Here is a 13,964-nt window from a genome sequence, read left to right as displayed (position 1 = left end):
TCGTCAAGGCGCTCCGTGGCCTGGGCCCAGGATCTCCGAATGGGTCTACACCTCTGGGGTGAAAACCATGGGCGACAACTTTGGTCTTCTGGGCCGACTGGACTCTAAAATAAGGGGAAAGCTCACCCGTGCAGGAGACAGAACTCTCTCCAGACTGCCGTGAATTCTCCCAGGAATAAAGGACCTTCCCAAACCGCCCCACCTTCTGCTCCAAGGGAAAGGAGCGCTTCTTTGATTGGCCTTCTCTAATTTAAATACATGACTCCGGTGCACCCAATTTTCCCCCTGGGGACAGGGTGAGAGAACAAACAAGTGTGACGGATGTTTGTCATGTTGCTTAATGCACGACTGGAAGGTGCTCAAATGCTATGGTGATGAGCATGGTATAAGAACCTATATGGAATAGAACAGAATTTCTAGTCCCACGTATTGCTGAAACCCCTGGTCATCTCCCCCCACCCCCCTTCCCCCAGATGCATGTGAACTGGGGGAAGATTTTGCTTTAAGCCAGAGCGATTTATTTTTAGAGCAGCCCCGAATTCTCCGGCTTCAGGCCTATTTGTCTAATGGAAAATCTGCACCGCAGAAGCCGCGAGGTGATGAAATGCTGCCTTGACCAGCAACTTGCTTCATTCTTTCTTTTCCTGTGTGATCTCAAGCCACTGCTGTTCTGCCTGCTTGCAAAAATGTGTCAAAAAAGTGCTCTGGTTTCAGAAACACTTTGCAAAGGACCCCCTGCACTCTGCATACTCTTGATAAACAGAACCATTGTGGTATAGGCCAAGGATGTTGTTGTGGGAGAGAAATCTACATAGGGCCTCAGAATGGGACAGCAAGTGAGAAAAAGGGGTGGGAGGGTTTGATTGGAGGAGATGTGAGAGATAACTGGAGGACCCACGGGGATTATTAAGACCTAGAAACTAAAGGCCCAAGATTAGGGCCCCAGTTTCCGGAGTCATGTGATTAGAGCAGAATCTCAACCTTCATTTTAAAAAAAGAGTAGATCTCTACCTCTCATGGTTGGGAAGAAAAGCTTGAAAAGGTGACCTGAGTGATGTGTGCAAGAGCTTGAGATAATTGCTCTGAGAGGAACTGCCCCAAGAGTAACCAACACTGCAATGTCTGCCTGAACCTGCAGAGAGCCTGAGCCAAGTGCGCTGAAAGGGGGGGATCTGCAACGAGTTTAACACTGCCTTAGTCTGAAAAAGAGCCTCTGCTAATTGCTGTGAACGGGGGAAGTGACTCCAGTGTAACCAATGCAGGGATACCTGCCTGAGTTTGCAAAGAGCCTGAGTCAATCGCTCTCAAGGAGGAACTGCCCTGGTGTAACCGACGCTAGTGAAATATACAGGTGCTATGGAGACAGATTGCAGGCTTTGGCTATTTTTCACCTGTGCCTTTTCACTGATGAGGCTGAGGTTACGTTTATTTTTTTTTTATCCTCCTTATAATCATCTTGCATCTGAAAGAGCTGAAATCTCCAGCCTCATTAATACATCCATAGGACTATATCACCTGGGCCAGATTCTCAGCCCTCTATATGGCTCCTTCGTGCAACAGCGCAAAGCGTCCGTCCATCAAGTTGCCCCCACTGTGCAGCTGAGAATACGTTGGCATGGGGGAGCCAGTGGCTGGCATAGAGGAAGAACGGTCCAGTAATGAAGTTGTTAGTGTAGAACTTCAGGAATCTGCGTTCAATTCCCTGCTCTGACACATGCTTCCTGTGTAACCTTGGGCGAGTCACTTAGCCTCTCTGTCTCTCCATTCCCAATCTGTAAAATAGAGAAAACAGCATCGTCCTACATCACAGGGGTGTTGTGAAGAGAAATACAACAGAGATTGTGAGATACTCATAACAGTACCATAGGCAGAGCGGGCATAGATGTCTCTATTCCCCTTGACACAGAGGGTGATATAGGGGCTGTGGAGATGTGGCCAGAGAGCTGCTGCATTCTGCTGCATTCTGGTGATCTCCAGCTGACATAATGGCTTCTTAGATCCCATTTGCTGCCTGGTTTGAGCCACAACGTAAGAACGGCCGTACTGGGTCAGACCAAAGATCCATCTAACCCAGTATCCTGTCTTCTGACAGTGGCTAATGCCAGGTGCTCCAAAGAAAATGAACAGACCAGGTAACCATCAAGTGATCCATCCCCTATTGCTCATTCCCAGCTTCCAGCAAACAGAAGCTAGGGACACCATTCCTGCCCATCCTGGCTAATACCCATTGATGGACCTATCCTCCATGAATTTATCTAGTTCTTTTTTTAACCCTGTTATAGTCTTGGCTTTCACAACATCCTTTAGCAAGGAGTTCCACAGGTTGACTGTGCATTATATGAAGAAATACTGCCTTTTGTTTGTTTTAAACCTGCTGCCTATTCATTTCATTGGGTGACCCCTGGTTCCTGCACTGGAGAAATGCCCTGATTTCAGGCATGCCTGTAGCTGGCACAATGCAAACCACGTGGGAAGGCAGCCTCTGGGTCCGTAGAGTATGAAGGTAGCATGTTTGCAGAAGATCTTTAAAAAAATATTTTCCCAGATCTTTTATAAGAAGGGGGGGAAAGGTTTTTAGTTCCACCCCCTCTTTCTCTAGCTTTCTCCCCTTCTCTTTTTCCTTCTTTTTCAGAGGTAAAATGGTAAAAAGATAAAATAAGGGAGAGAAAGGGGAGGGAAAAAGCAGAAAAGCACCTATTTTTGTCAAATAACTGCAAACATTTTCGAAGAAATGAACATTTCCCATGAAGATTTGCAACTAGAAAAAAAGCCACTTTCTGATCAAAAATGTTTCTGAATCACAAACAGGGGCACTGAATACGTCCGACACCAGAGCGCCACTCAGCTGGACCTGAGAATTGGGCAGCACGTTTCGACCCACAAATCTAAATTTCCTGTGTGGTTTCACAGTCCCAAGAAGCTGCCAGGACTTCTTGTAAAGGCTGGTCAGTTTCACTCTTGTGTGCGCACTTAGTTCTCATTTCAATCTGTTTGCTCGAAGATGCAGCTCCGCTGAGTTTGGGGAAGATGGAGGACGACGAAGGTTACACGGTACTGAACCTCCGGCCTAAGAGGGGAAACTCAGCCAGTCCGTCTCCAGCTGGACGCCAAGGTATTGACGTAGAATGTCTTCAGTTTGAGACATACCCCTGTACCGCCATTGAGATCTGGATTTTTATGCCAGAGATTTCAAGGAGGAAATGAGTAGAAAGCATTTTCCCTGGATATGAGAGCTGTCCGGTCTAGTGAGTAGGAGATCTGGGTTCTAATCCTGGATCTGTGACCTTGGGCATCTCCAATGACTGTACAGAAATACTCTGTAGTAGAAGGAGGCCCCATCTGAAAAAACTGTTACTTGAGTCTGGCATTGAGGCATTGCTGGTGCTCGATGTGCAGTTATTATTCTGGTATTGAAGAAATCCTCTTCTCAGGTCAGAGTTAGGTTTGCAGATTTCCAGTATTTCCCGCTGAAATAATTTTGCAAGCTAATTTTTTCAAACTCAATTTAAATGACAGTCTTACCGACCTGCTGCTGGAACTGACAAGAGCATTTGTTATTGTTGTTATTATTTCGTCTTTGTTTTTCAATAGCGCCTAGAGACCTCATCCATGATCGGGATCCTTTTGTGCCAGGTGCTGTACAGACATATAACCAGAAAGAAGTCCCTCCCCTAAAGTATTTACAGCCTAAAGAGAGGATAGTGGACAATGAGACCCGAGATTCTCCTCGGTTCCAATCCCATGCTCATCATCACAGTGTCTGAGATTGAGTGAAGTTGTCTGGGTTGATGCCAGGAATCTGTGGCCTGGCAAGGAATTAAACCCCGATCTCCAGTATCATCTGGCAACACGCTGGTTGGCTGCAGGGAGAATTTTGGAACTAAGATTGAGGGCTGATAACATCTACTCCTGCTCTAGCATCTTTCCTATTCAAAGCACTTTGCTGGAGTTAACTAATTAACAATGATGTTTCACGAAATCTTTCATTTTCCAGAGTCTCCTATGAGTGCCCGTTGTTACAAAATCGCCCTAGGAGTTTTGGGGGCCTTTTGTATCATACAGATGTTAGTGATTGCACTGGGCGCTTGGGGTAAGCGTCCAGGATCCCAAGTAATCTTTTAAATCTATCGAATCCAATCTGTTTTAGGTAGATTTCTAGAGTCTCTCACCCTAGCTAAGCACCAATATAACTAGGCTTGGCAGATTTCATTTTTTTTTTTTTATAATTTCAACAAATAATATCAGTGTTTATTTTTAAACACTTTTTTTCTATTTTTATCAAGTTAAACTTTCAAAATTACGGGTTTTAAGCTTTTTTGTGTTTGTATCTATTTAAATTTTCATGGGTGTGGGAAATTATGGGGAGGTAGGACAACAGTGGGCAGACAATAACTATTTACTGACAGCGGACGTTGAGAGTCTAACAGTTAAAGCTTTATAATTAGTCTACAAAAGAGCCTCTGCCAATTGCTCTGAGCAGGGGAAGGGCCTCAAGTATAGCCGATGCAGGGATAACTGCCTGAGTCTGCAAAGAGCCTGAACCAATAGCTCTGAGAGCCATGATGTAACTGACACAGTGACCTAGTGAAATAAACGGCTTCTATGGAAACAGACTGTGAGCTTTGGCTATTTTTCACCTGTGCCTTTTCACTGATGAGTCTGGAGTTACGTTTGGAACCAATGTACTGAACTAGTATAAGCCCCGAATGTGGATGTAGTTATACCAATATAAAAGTGTTTACATTGATGTGAATTAACTGATATAAACACTCGAGTGTCAGTATAATTGTGCGCACAAGAGGGGCCGCACTGGGTTAAAAGAGAGTTAATCAAAAACAAGATAAGCAACTCTTAAGCTTTTTGCACTAATTTAAAAACGGATTAAGTTAAACTGGTGCAAGTCTGTGTGTCAGCCAAGCCAGAGTCACTCCTCCATCACTGATCTATCACAACCCTGTGCTCTCAGTGTTCCCATCCCTGACTGTCTGTTAGAAGACGTTGTTACAAAGTTTGTCAGGGCCCCTGTCCGAAAGGAAACCCCGCAGAAAGCGATGGTGTCATTCAGAGAACTGGAGGTGGAAGAGAATGCAATGCCAGCCTGGAGGACTTGTTTTTTCGTCTGAAGCAGAGTCTGTGCGATCCGGCCCAGATAAGCTCAGCAGGTAACCTCAGTTCATTGTGGCACGTGTCACACCTGCATCACAAAGGGACTGCTGCCTGGCCCACTCACCGCTGTGCTGTGCTGTGTGAGCCCTGGGTATAGGAATACTCCCCCCCAACTACATTCACATTGATGGCATAACTCACTGGTTGGGTGTGAGCTATGGGTGTCTCTCTCTAGTGGCTGTTCCAGATAAAGGATAGGAGTCTACAAGCGCTACTAGATGAGGGAGCTGCTTCTTTAGTCCAAGTGAGTGTGCTTTTAGCGTTCAATTTCCGTTGAGGACTGACATGGAGGGGTGTCACGCTGGCCTATTCAACAAATCCCTCCCATTCAGCAGCACCAGGCACTAGAGACTTGTTCTGTTTCCTCTGCTGCAATGCACTGTGTCTTTAATGTTTTCTTGGCAGTGGTTTACTGACAAATAACCCGATTTCAGCTCAGGGAATTGGGAGGGTGGTGGGTTAGCCAGGAGGGGAGAGCAGGCCAGCCCACAGGAAAGGCTGCAGGGTCTAGCTCTGGGAGATTTCTCTGACTCTGCAGTGGACTGGAGGGAAAGAATCCCTCAGTGTTCAGAAACTTCAGAAGCATTAATGACCTCCGCCTCTTCCCACTGCCCCCCGCAGGTGGATCCGGGTGCAAATTCTGCCCCAGGGAGTGGGTGCTGCACAGGGACAAGTGTTACTGGCTGTCTAACGAGATTAAGACCTGGAGCAAGAGCCGTGATGACTGTTCAAAGAAGGGGTCTCAAATGCTGGTGATCCAAGACCGGGAACAGATGGTAACGTACATTTTATGTCAGGGGCACAGAGAGAACCGTTCGTCATGTCTCTATTCTCTTTGTTACGTGTCTCTATACAGCAGTTCTCAAACTTCATTGCATCACGACCCTCTTCTGACAACGAAAATTACTACATGACCCCAGGCGGGGGAGTGGGGATGGAGTTGGAGCCCAAGTCCCCCTGCCCCGGGCAGATAGGGAGAGCCGGAGCCCGAGCACCGCTGCCCCAGGCTGAAGCCCTCGTGCCACAGCAAGTCATTAAAATGGGGTCACAACCCATTTGGGGATCCTGCCTGACCCACGGTTTGAGAACCACTGCATAACCTAGCACAATGGGGCCCAGGTAATTGATTGGGGCTCAAAAATAAAAGTCAAAAAGAAATTGGAAGCTAATGTGGATAATGAATATCCAGAGACATCAGTTAATGCTGGAAGAGCTTTGTACAGGATAGTAAACCTCCCGCTGCAGGGCTTAAGCCATTGATCTGTTAGAGATCTAGAATCTGTCTACTAGAGATCAGGATGGGAACCAGTGTGGGGTGAGATCATCCTATGTCTGCTACTGCGGGGTTCTTACGCCTTCCTCTGAAGCAGCCAGTGCCGGCCACGGTGGGAGACAGGGCACTGGGCTAGATGGACCCTGCGTCTGATCCCATCTGGCCATTCCTGTGTTCCTAAATTCTACCAGAGCACAAATAACAATACTTATCTAAGTACCTGCCAGGCATCTCCAGGAAAAGATAATGGGTAAGAATGTGGTTCAAACCCGAGCAGTGAGTTACAGATATTTTGTTGACAGGTCAGCAGCTCAGAGAGCTTTGATTCTAGATCTAGCATGAATAATAATGTCGTCATCATCATCATCATCATTATTTATTTCCATTAAGGTAGCACAACTGGTGGGGCCCAATTAGGATGGGGGCCTCATTCTGTGGGGAGCTGGCTGTGCCCATCAGGAGACATCATGGTCCTTGAGCCAAAGAGTTTACAATCCAAATAGACCAGACCGTCAAACAAAGGCTCATGATCCCAATTTTACAAAGGGGAAACTGAGGCCCAGAGAAGTCGAGCAACTTTCTCCAGCACAGCGTGTTGTGCCGGTTTATTGCCGTTAGATTTTTCTGCACTGCGGCATCTCGGGGTCTGGCTAATACCATGTGCGGCTAACACTGGGGCAGAAATAAAAGACTTCTAGAACCGTACCTTCAGCCAGACGCTTCTGTTGCAGGATTACCTGCAGTCTCTCGTACCAGCTGGTCAAAGTGTTTGGATTGGATTAACATTCAACTCTTCACAGAGGAAGTGGACCTGGGCGGACGGTGCCCCTGTCCGTGAAGAACTGTGAGTGTCTCCCGAGTTTTACTATTTCATGTTTAGAAAATGCCTTGCCATGTAATTTGCCGGTTCAGCCCATGCAGATTGTCCCACACCAGCTCCTCTGGGACTTGAAGCAGTTGAGAGACACAATGTAGGGCACTGGAACGGATTTCACGGTTGACTCAGCTGTCGTGATAATCTAAGACTGCTTTAGATGCCCACTCCTCAAACCGCGGCTTACTTAAGCCTTGCACCGGTAATGCTTTGTGGAAACTGTCCAGTTTAGGAATTTGAGCAAGATTATGCACTCTCCTGGTATCTTTACCAAGCTGCAAACTGTATTTTAAATGGTGGGTGGGCGCTAGTTATCTTTTTGTGTATTTGCCTCCAGGTTGACCTGGAAATCCAAGGCATGGAGGTGGGGGGAGGCAAAGGACAAGCAAAAGAGGGTCAATCACTTAAATGCCTGACCACTGAAATATACTTGTCCTAGACAAAAGCCTGTCTGTGCATTTCACGCTTCTCAACTGCCTAGGGTTGCCAACTCTCCTGGACGCCATTGATGCAAAGGGGGACGCTGTTGCGGCAAAATGGCGTCCGGTCCGGGACAGTTGGGAACCCTACGACTGCCCCATGTGCCCTGAGAATGTGAAACAGTCACCCGGGACTGAAGGCTCTGACCTTCAGTACACTACTGGCAGAGGGTGTGTTTAAACTACTCGCGCGAGTTGCAGGTTGCTGGGGGGGGGGGGGGCTGCATAGGGCCCCAGAATAGCTAGGGACGGCCCTGCTTCTTAGTCCTCAATAAAAGAGTCCCCAGGCAGACTTGCAGCAAGGTGTGAATGACAACTAATATCCTTATTTCCGTTCCAGTTCCTGTGTAGACAGGCCCTGGGTTGTTAAACTGAAGCGGTCAGGGCTCGAGTAGCTGGGCTGTACCTTCGCTTTCAGGACCAGATTGTGTCTCTTAGGCACAGAGCTACACTGGGTGTGCTACAGAGCTGAGTCCCCCGGGGGTGCACCCAGACGGGCATAATGGGGTCGTGTTGCTTAAGGTTTGGTAACATGGACACGGGTTCTCCAGGACCCCATCTGACCAGCCCATTTCCCACAATGGGTCTGTGGGGGAAAATACAGAGATGAAAGAAGAAACCACAACCTGACACCCCACGAGGAAGAGCGGCTACAGGCTCGTTCATCAACCTAAACAAACTGACTGTGACTTTCTGCTTCATTCCACAGGGTCCCAGGATTAAGTCAGGCTGAAGCGAACAGCTGTGGACAGTTAGGAAAGACTAAGATTGAGTCTGAAATCTGCAGCAGTGAATTAAAATGGCTCTGCCAGAAAGCAGCTTTCCTGGTATAGACTGCGGCACGACTGAGCGGGAAAGTAAAAGGCTTTCAGTCTCTGAAACATCTACAGTATTTTCATTTACTTATAAATGTAATGTCGGATTGCTGCACATCTGGGGCCAGAGCTCAGGCTAGTGTGAATCAGCCATAGCTCCACCGGAGACAAGGGGGCCAGACCCCCAGCTGACGTGCATCTGTGCCTTTGCCCACTAAAAAAAAAAAAGCAAATCCACCCACTGGGCCCTAATTGCCAGAGGTTTTTCCCACTCCAGCCCCCCAGGAATAAAGAGGACACGCACCTTCCCCCAGGGGTGGCAAAGCCAGGGAGCTAGTGCCCCCGCAAGGGAAATATTGCAACTTTGCACAATTGGCGCACAGCTTGGGGGGCTGGAGGGTAAGAGTGGGACCAAGAAGGCTGGAACGGGCCTGGGAGCAGGTAGGGACCAACCCTCCCAGCTTGGAGCCCCTTCCCCCCAAAATGCTAAGTCTCAGAACCTCCCTTCACAATTCCTTCCTATCTCCCTGCCCCCATTCCCAGGGAACCTCCATTTCCACCCCCACTTTGTTCCCCTTTAACCCAGCTTTCTCTAATATGCTGCCCCAACTAGCCATGTGACCAGTTAACCCTTTACAGGCTGCAACGCCTTTCCCTTGTTGCAGACCCCGTCTGTGTGTCCTGGCTGGATGCATTGAACGTTCACTTCTATGGGAAAATAAACTTTTGTAAAAACATTATGTTGCTGTCCAGATTTTTATTTATTTACTGTTAATATTGTGAAGTGGGATAGAGGCCCTGAGACCAGGGCCTCATTGTGCCGGGCGCTGCCCAGACACACACGGAGAGACAGTCCCTGCCCCAGCTGAGATCAGGGCCTCATTGTGCCGGGCGCTGCCCAGACAACCAGCGAGAGACAGTCCCTGCCCCAGCTGAGATCAGGGCCTCATTGTGCCGGGCGCTGCCCAGACACACAGCGAGAGACAGACCCTGCCCCAGCTGAGATCAGGGCCTCATTGTGCCGGGCGCTGCTCAGACACACAGGGAGAGACAGTCCCTGCCCCAGCTGAGATCAGGGCCTCATTGTGCCGGGCGCTGCCCAGACAACCAGTGAGAGACAGACCCTGCCCCAGCTGAGATCAGGGCCTCATTGTGCCGGGCGCTGCCCAGACACACAGCGAGAGACAGTCCCTGCCCCATAGAGTTTACAGTTCAAGATTCGGACAATGTAAACAGCTACACACATGCTTATCACTAACTGTGTGCTTAACTGTTTGCAAGATCACAATCCCAATAATAAAATGGCTCGATAATTAAAACGAGTAATAAAATGCCAGATTCAATAAGCCAAAGGTGAAAGTGGGGTGCAGTGGGAACCCCGCTGATATCCCAAAAACCATCTTAACACTTTTGTAAAAGAAGTTCAACCCTCGCCACCGTAGAATGTCTGAGAACGAACAATGAAGGGACTCCACCAATAAGCCACATAATCATTCGCTGCTCACGATCACAGCCTCTGAATTGCAGAACAATCCCAACTTTAACATTCTCCCCTAATATTTCAGTGCTGCCCACTTGCCTGATTTTATCGTGCACCTCAAGCTGGTGTTTTTCTGAAAAGCCCCAGCTCCTGGAATCATGTGAGCAGCTCAGGTTTTTTATTTTAATAAACAGTAAGTTTTTACCTTTCACAGTTATGGAGAAAGACTTAAAACCCTGACCCCTAGAGGCTCAGAAATCAGAAAAAGAACCCATGATTTAGTTTGTTTGGTTCCCCACCCCCCACAACAAAAAATTTCTCAAGATTTTTTTTTTTTTTTTACAATAACCTTGTCATTTTGCGGGGCCTGACTCGTTATTTTTAAAAGCATGGTGTTGGCATTAACAAAATTTGCAAACATAGACACAAAGGTCACAGTTACAAATGACTAGGAGATGATGTAGTCCCAATCTTCATTTAGGGGGCAATTGCCAAAATCTCCCTATCATTTGTCCTTTGAGTGGCTGTGTACATTTTAGGGGGCAGTGGTAGCTGAAGGTGGGGCAAGTGAGATGGGGAAACAGCACAGAAGGAGGATTATATGGCAGTGGAAATTAGCTGGATCTGTTGACAGGTTTCTGAGCTTCGGGGATCTCAACTGGGGTAGAAATTCTTTTTGTAAGAACAGGCCGGAGATGACAGGTGGAGCGGATCTGCCACCAGCTGACTGTGCGGCCTCTGAATGTAAACTCTTTTGGGCAGGGACTCACTCTTGCTCTGTGTCTGTGCGGCGCCCAGCACAAAACCCTGGATCTCAGCTAGGGCAGAGTCTGTGTCTGTACTTCTTGTCCTATGTTCAGCGGTCATGGAGAACAATGGATTTCCATTATGTTATCGTTATCGGATTGCCATTAGCAGGACACTAACTCTCCCGCTGCAGGGTTTAAGCCATTAGTCTCTCTCTGAGAGATCTAGAATCTATTATAAATCAGGATGAAAACTCACGTGGGTTCTTCCCCTGTGGCAGCTGGTACTGGCCACTGTCAGAGACAGGGAGACTGGAGGGACCTCAGGTCTGATCCAGTCTGGCAATTCCTATGTTCCCAAATTCTAGCAGAGTACAAAGAACAATAAGTATCTAGGCAGCCATCATAAGTCTCCTTAATAAGCTAATACACAAGTTCAAACCCCAGTGATATTTTGCTTAACGGTCAGCATCTTAGAGTGCTAAGTTTCTATCAGCAATAATGCCCTAATAACACTGTATGCATGCAGGGGTTTGGACTAGATGACCTCTCGAGGTCCCTTCCTGTCCTACAATTCTATGTATATTATGGCAGCACAGCAAATGGGTCAAATTAGGCTGGGGAACCCATTCTGTTGGGAGCCGGCTGCACATACAGTGAGATGCAGTCCTTGAGCCAAAGAATGTACAATCTAAAGAGACAAGGTGCTCAAAAGGAGGCTCATTTTGTAAGTGAAGGGACTTTAACCATCTCCTCTCTTCGGAGTTGAAGAGCATGATATGTGTGATCAGGGCATGGTTTAGGGGTCTCCTGCCTGGTGGCCCCAGTTCAGGTGGGGTTGGGGCACCTGGGCCATCCCACTCCACCAGGTTCTGACCCAGGGCTCTGAGAGACCGGTTTGGCTGTGCACCTATCTGTCTGGCTTCAGCCTTCAGCCAGCTTCCGTGGATCTCTTCCTACCTCAGTCCGTATCCTACCTAGCCACTGCCTGCGTCTGAGGGAGGTGTCACCTTCAGAGCTTCTAGTCACTGGATGTAGTCGGCTGGATGCGGACTCAGCTGCGGTTCTTCCCTGGAGCTCCCAGGGAACGTCCTCCTCCCTGGCTTGCCAGCCTCAGACTGAGCTCCCTGGCTGGCTTTTAAACCCCGCCTCCAACCCGAGCATGCTCGGCAAGGGTATAGGGGTGGGGCCTCCTTAGCCCATAGCTGTTCATTGACCCCCTCCTGTCCAGTGAGGGGTTATACACCTTGTCACACCTTGTCACTGGATAGGCCTTTTCTATCACAATAATACAGCACGCATAGTATTTGCATTACTCACACCCTGCCTTGTGGAAAACCCCAATGTGTTCATCCTCACCTCATCACCACCACCACCAGGGCCATCCTCCTGCCGTCTCCCCCTCTCCCTCCGCATCCTGGCCTGCACCACGGCACGCAGCTTTTATAATGTGTTAAGTGGCGCCCACTGGGGTTCACCCATATTGATGAAGGTTTCCACCCCCTTTCCTCATTTGAACGCCCACACCCCATTACTTCTGGGGTGACCCATTTCTCATAAGCCAACTTATTCGTTCCCCTGATACTCATGAACACTGATGTCACCACATCACCATAGTAACCTTAAGGAAGTCGCTAACGTTTCACCCCAGCTACCAATGGTCATCTTGTGATCTCTCCTGAAGATTGTTATCCAAATCCAAACAAAAAGAAAAAGAAAGGAGAGGAAAAAAAGCAGAAAAGCACTTCTTTGGGGGTGTAACAGGGTGCAGACTCACCGGTGCGGCGCCTCCTGCTGGTTGTCCTGGGAATTAGCTCGTCCAACTCAGGAGCGCCCCCTGCTGGCCAGTGTCCCTCCTGCCTCAGGCCCCCGGTGCCCCTTTCCCTTGGGGTGCTGCCCCACAGCAGCACCTCCATATTCTTGGTCTCCCCTCCGAGGGGAACCCCACCCCGCCACAGTGACTACTGCCAGTCATCATCTAGCCCCCTCTCACCAGGGCAAACTGCAGTCTGTAATGGCCACTCATCACTGGCAAGGAGGTTGGACCAGCTGCCTCTGCCTATTCCCAGGCTGCCCCTCTGCAGCTCCAGACCTCCTTAGGCCTCCCTGCAAGGCCTCAGCCTGGGAGGTCACCAGGCGTGCTCCTCTCCTCTCCTCTCCTCTCCCTAGCCTAGCCTAGCCTGCCCCTGCCCCTGCCCTTGCCCTTGCCCTTGCCCTGCTCTGTTGAAGGTACCCTGTGCCACCCAGGCCCATCTCAATCCAAGGCTGGAGTGAGACTGACCTGGCTCCTCACTCACAGCCCTTTTATGAGGGCCAGCTGTGCCGTGACTGAGCTGGCCACACCTGTGGCCAGCCTCCCTCAGCTGCTCTCACTCCTTTCCTAATAGGAGCGGGGTAACCGCTACGGGGGTCAAAAACCAGCAAACATATTCAAAGAAATGAACATTTTCATGAAGATTTTGATCGAGAAAAAAAGACATTTTCTGTTCGAAAATGTTTCTGAATGAAAAAACAGCAGCACCAAGGACTTCGGTCACCAGAGCGCCTCTCAGCTGGACCTGAGAATTGGGCCGTATGTTTCCACTCGTGCATCTAAATTTCCTGTGTGGTTTCACAGTCCCAAGAAGCTGCCAGGACTTCTCGTAAAGGCTGCAGCGGGTCAGTTTCACTCTTGTGGGCACTTAGTTCTCATTTCGATCTGTTTGTTTGAAGGTGCAGCTCCGCTGAGTTTGGGGAAGATGGAGGACGACGAAGGTTACACGGTACTGAACCTCCGACCGAAGAGGGGAAACTCAGCCAGTCCATCTCCAGATGGACGCCAAGGTATTGACGTAGAACGTCTTCAATTTGAGACATACCACCGTTGAGATCTGATTTTTATGCCAAAGGTTTCAAGGAGAGGACGAGTAGAAAGCATTTTCCCTGGGTATGAGAGGCCGTGTGGGCTAGATCTGGGTTCTAATCCTGGTTCTGAGACCTTGGGCATATCCTTTCCCCCTCCGACCATTTGTCTGTCTTGCTTCCTTATTTTGTAAGCTCTTTGGGGAAGGGATGGGTCTCTTACCAGGAACGTGTACAGGGCACAGCACAATTAGGGCCCCAATTTCAGTCGGAACCTCTTGGTGTAATTA

General features: G+C 48.7%; 2 protein-coding genes across 2 annotated transcripts in view; one reads left to right on the top strand and one right to left on the bottom strand.

Annotated features, from left to right (window-relative positions):
• Positions 1-13,964, bottom strand: part of LOC141998653 (killer cell lectin-like receptor subfamily F member 1) — an 83,484-nt gene that overhangs the window by 13,506 nt on the left and 56,014 nt on the right. The gene's annotated exons all lie outside the window — the stretch shown is intronic.
• On the top strand, positions 3,028-8,885 carry LOC141998207 (killer cell lectin-like receptor subfamily F member 1). Its single transcript, XM_074970880.1, has 6 exons — positions 3,028-3,112; positions 3,995-4,090; positions 5,010-5,162; positions 5,788-5,942; positions 7,171-7,283; positions 8,502-8,885. Exons 1-6 carry the CDS (start codon positions 3,028-3,030, stop codon positions 8,623-8,625), a joined length of 726 nt encoding a protein of 241 aa, XP_074826981.1. The 3' UTR covers positions 8,626-8,885.

This window comes from Natator depressus, chromosome 14 (genome assembly GCF_965152275.1).
Source record: "Natator depressus isolate rNatDep1 chromosome 14, rNatDep2.hap1, whole genome shotgun sequence".
Lineage (NCBI taxonomy): Eukaryota > Metazoa > Chordata > Testudines > Cheloniidae > Natator > Natator depressus.
The sequence above is the reverse complement of the archived record's forward strand: the minus strand, read 5'-3'. Positions and strand labels throughout refer to the sequence as shown.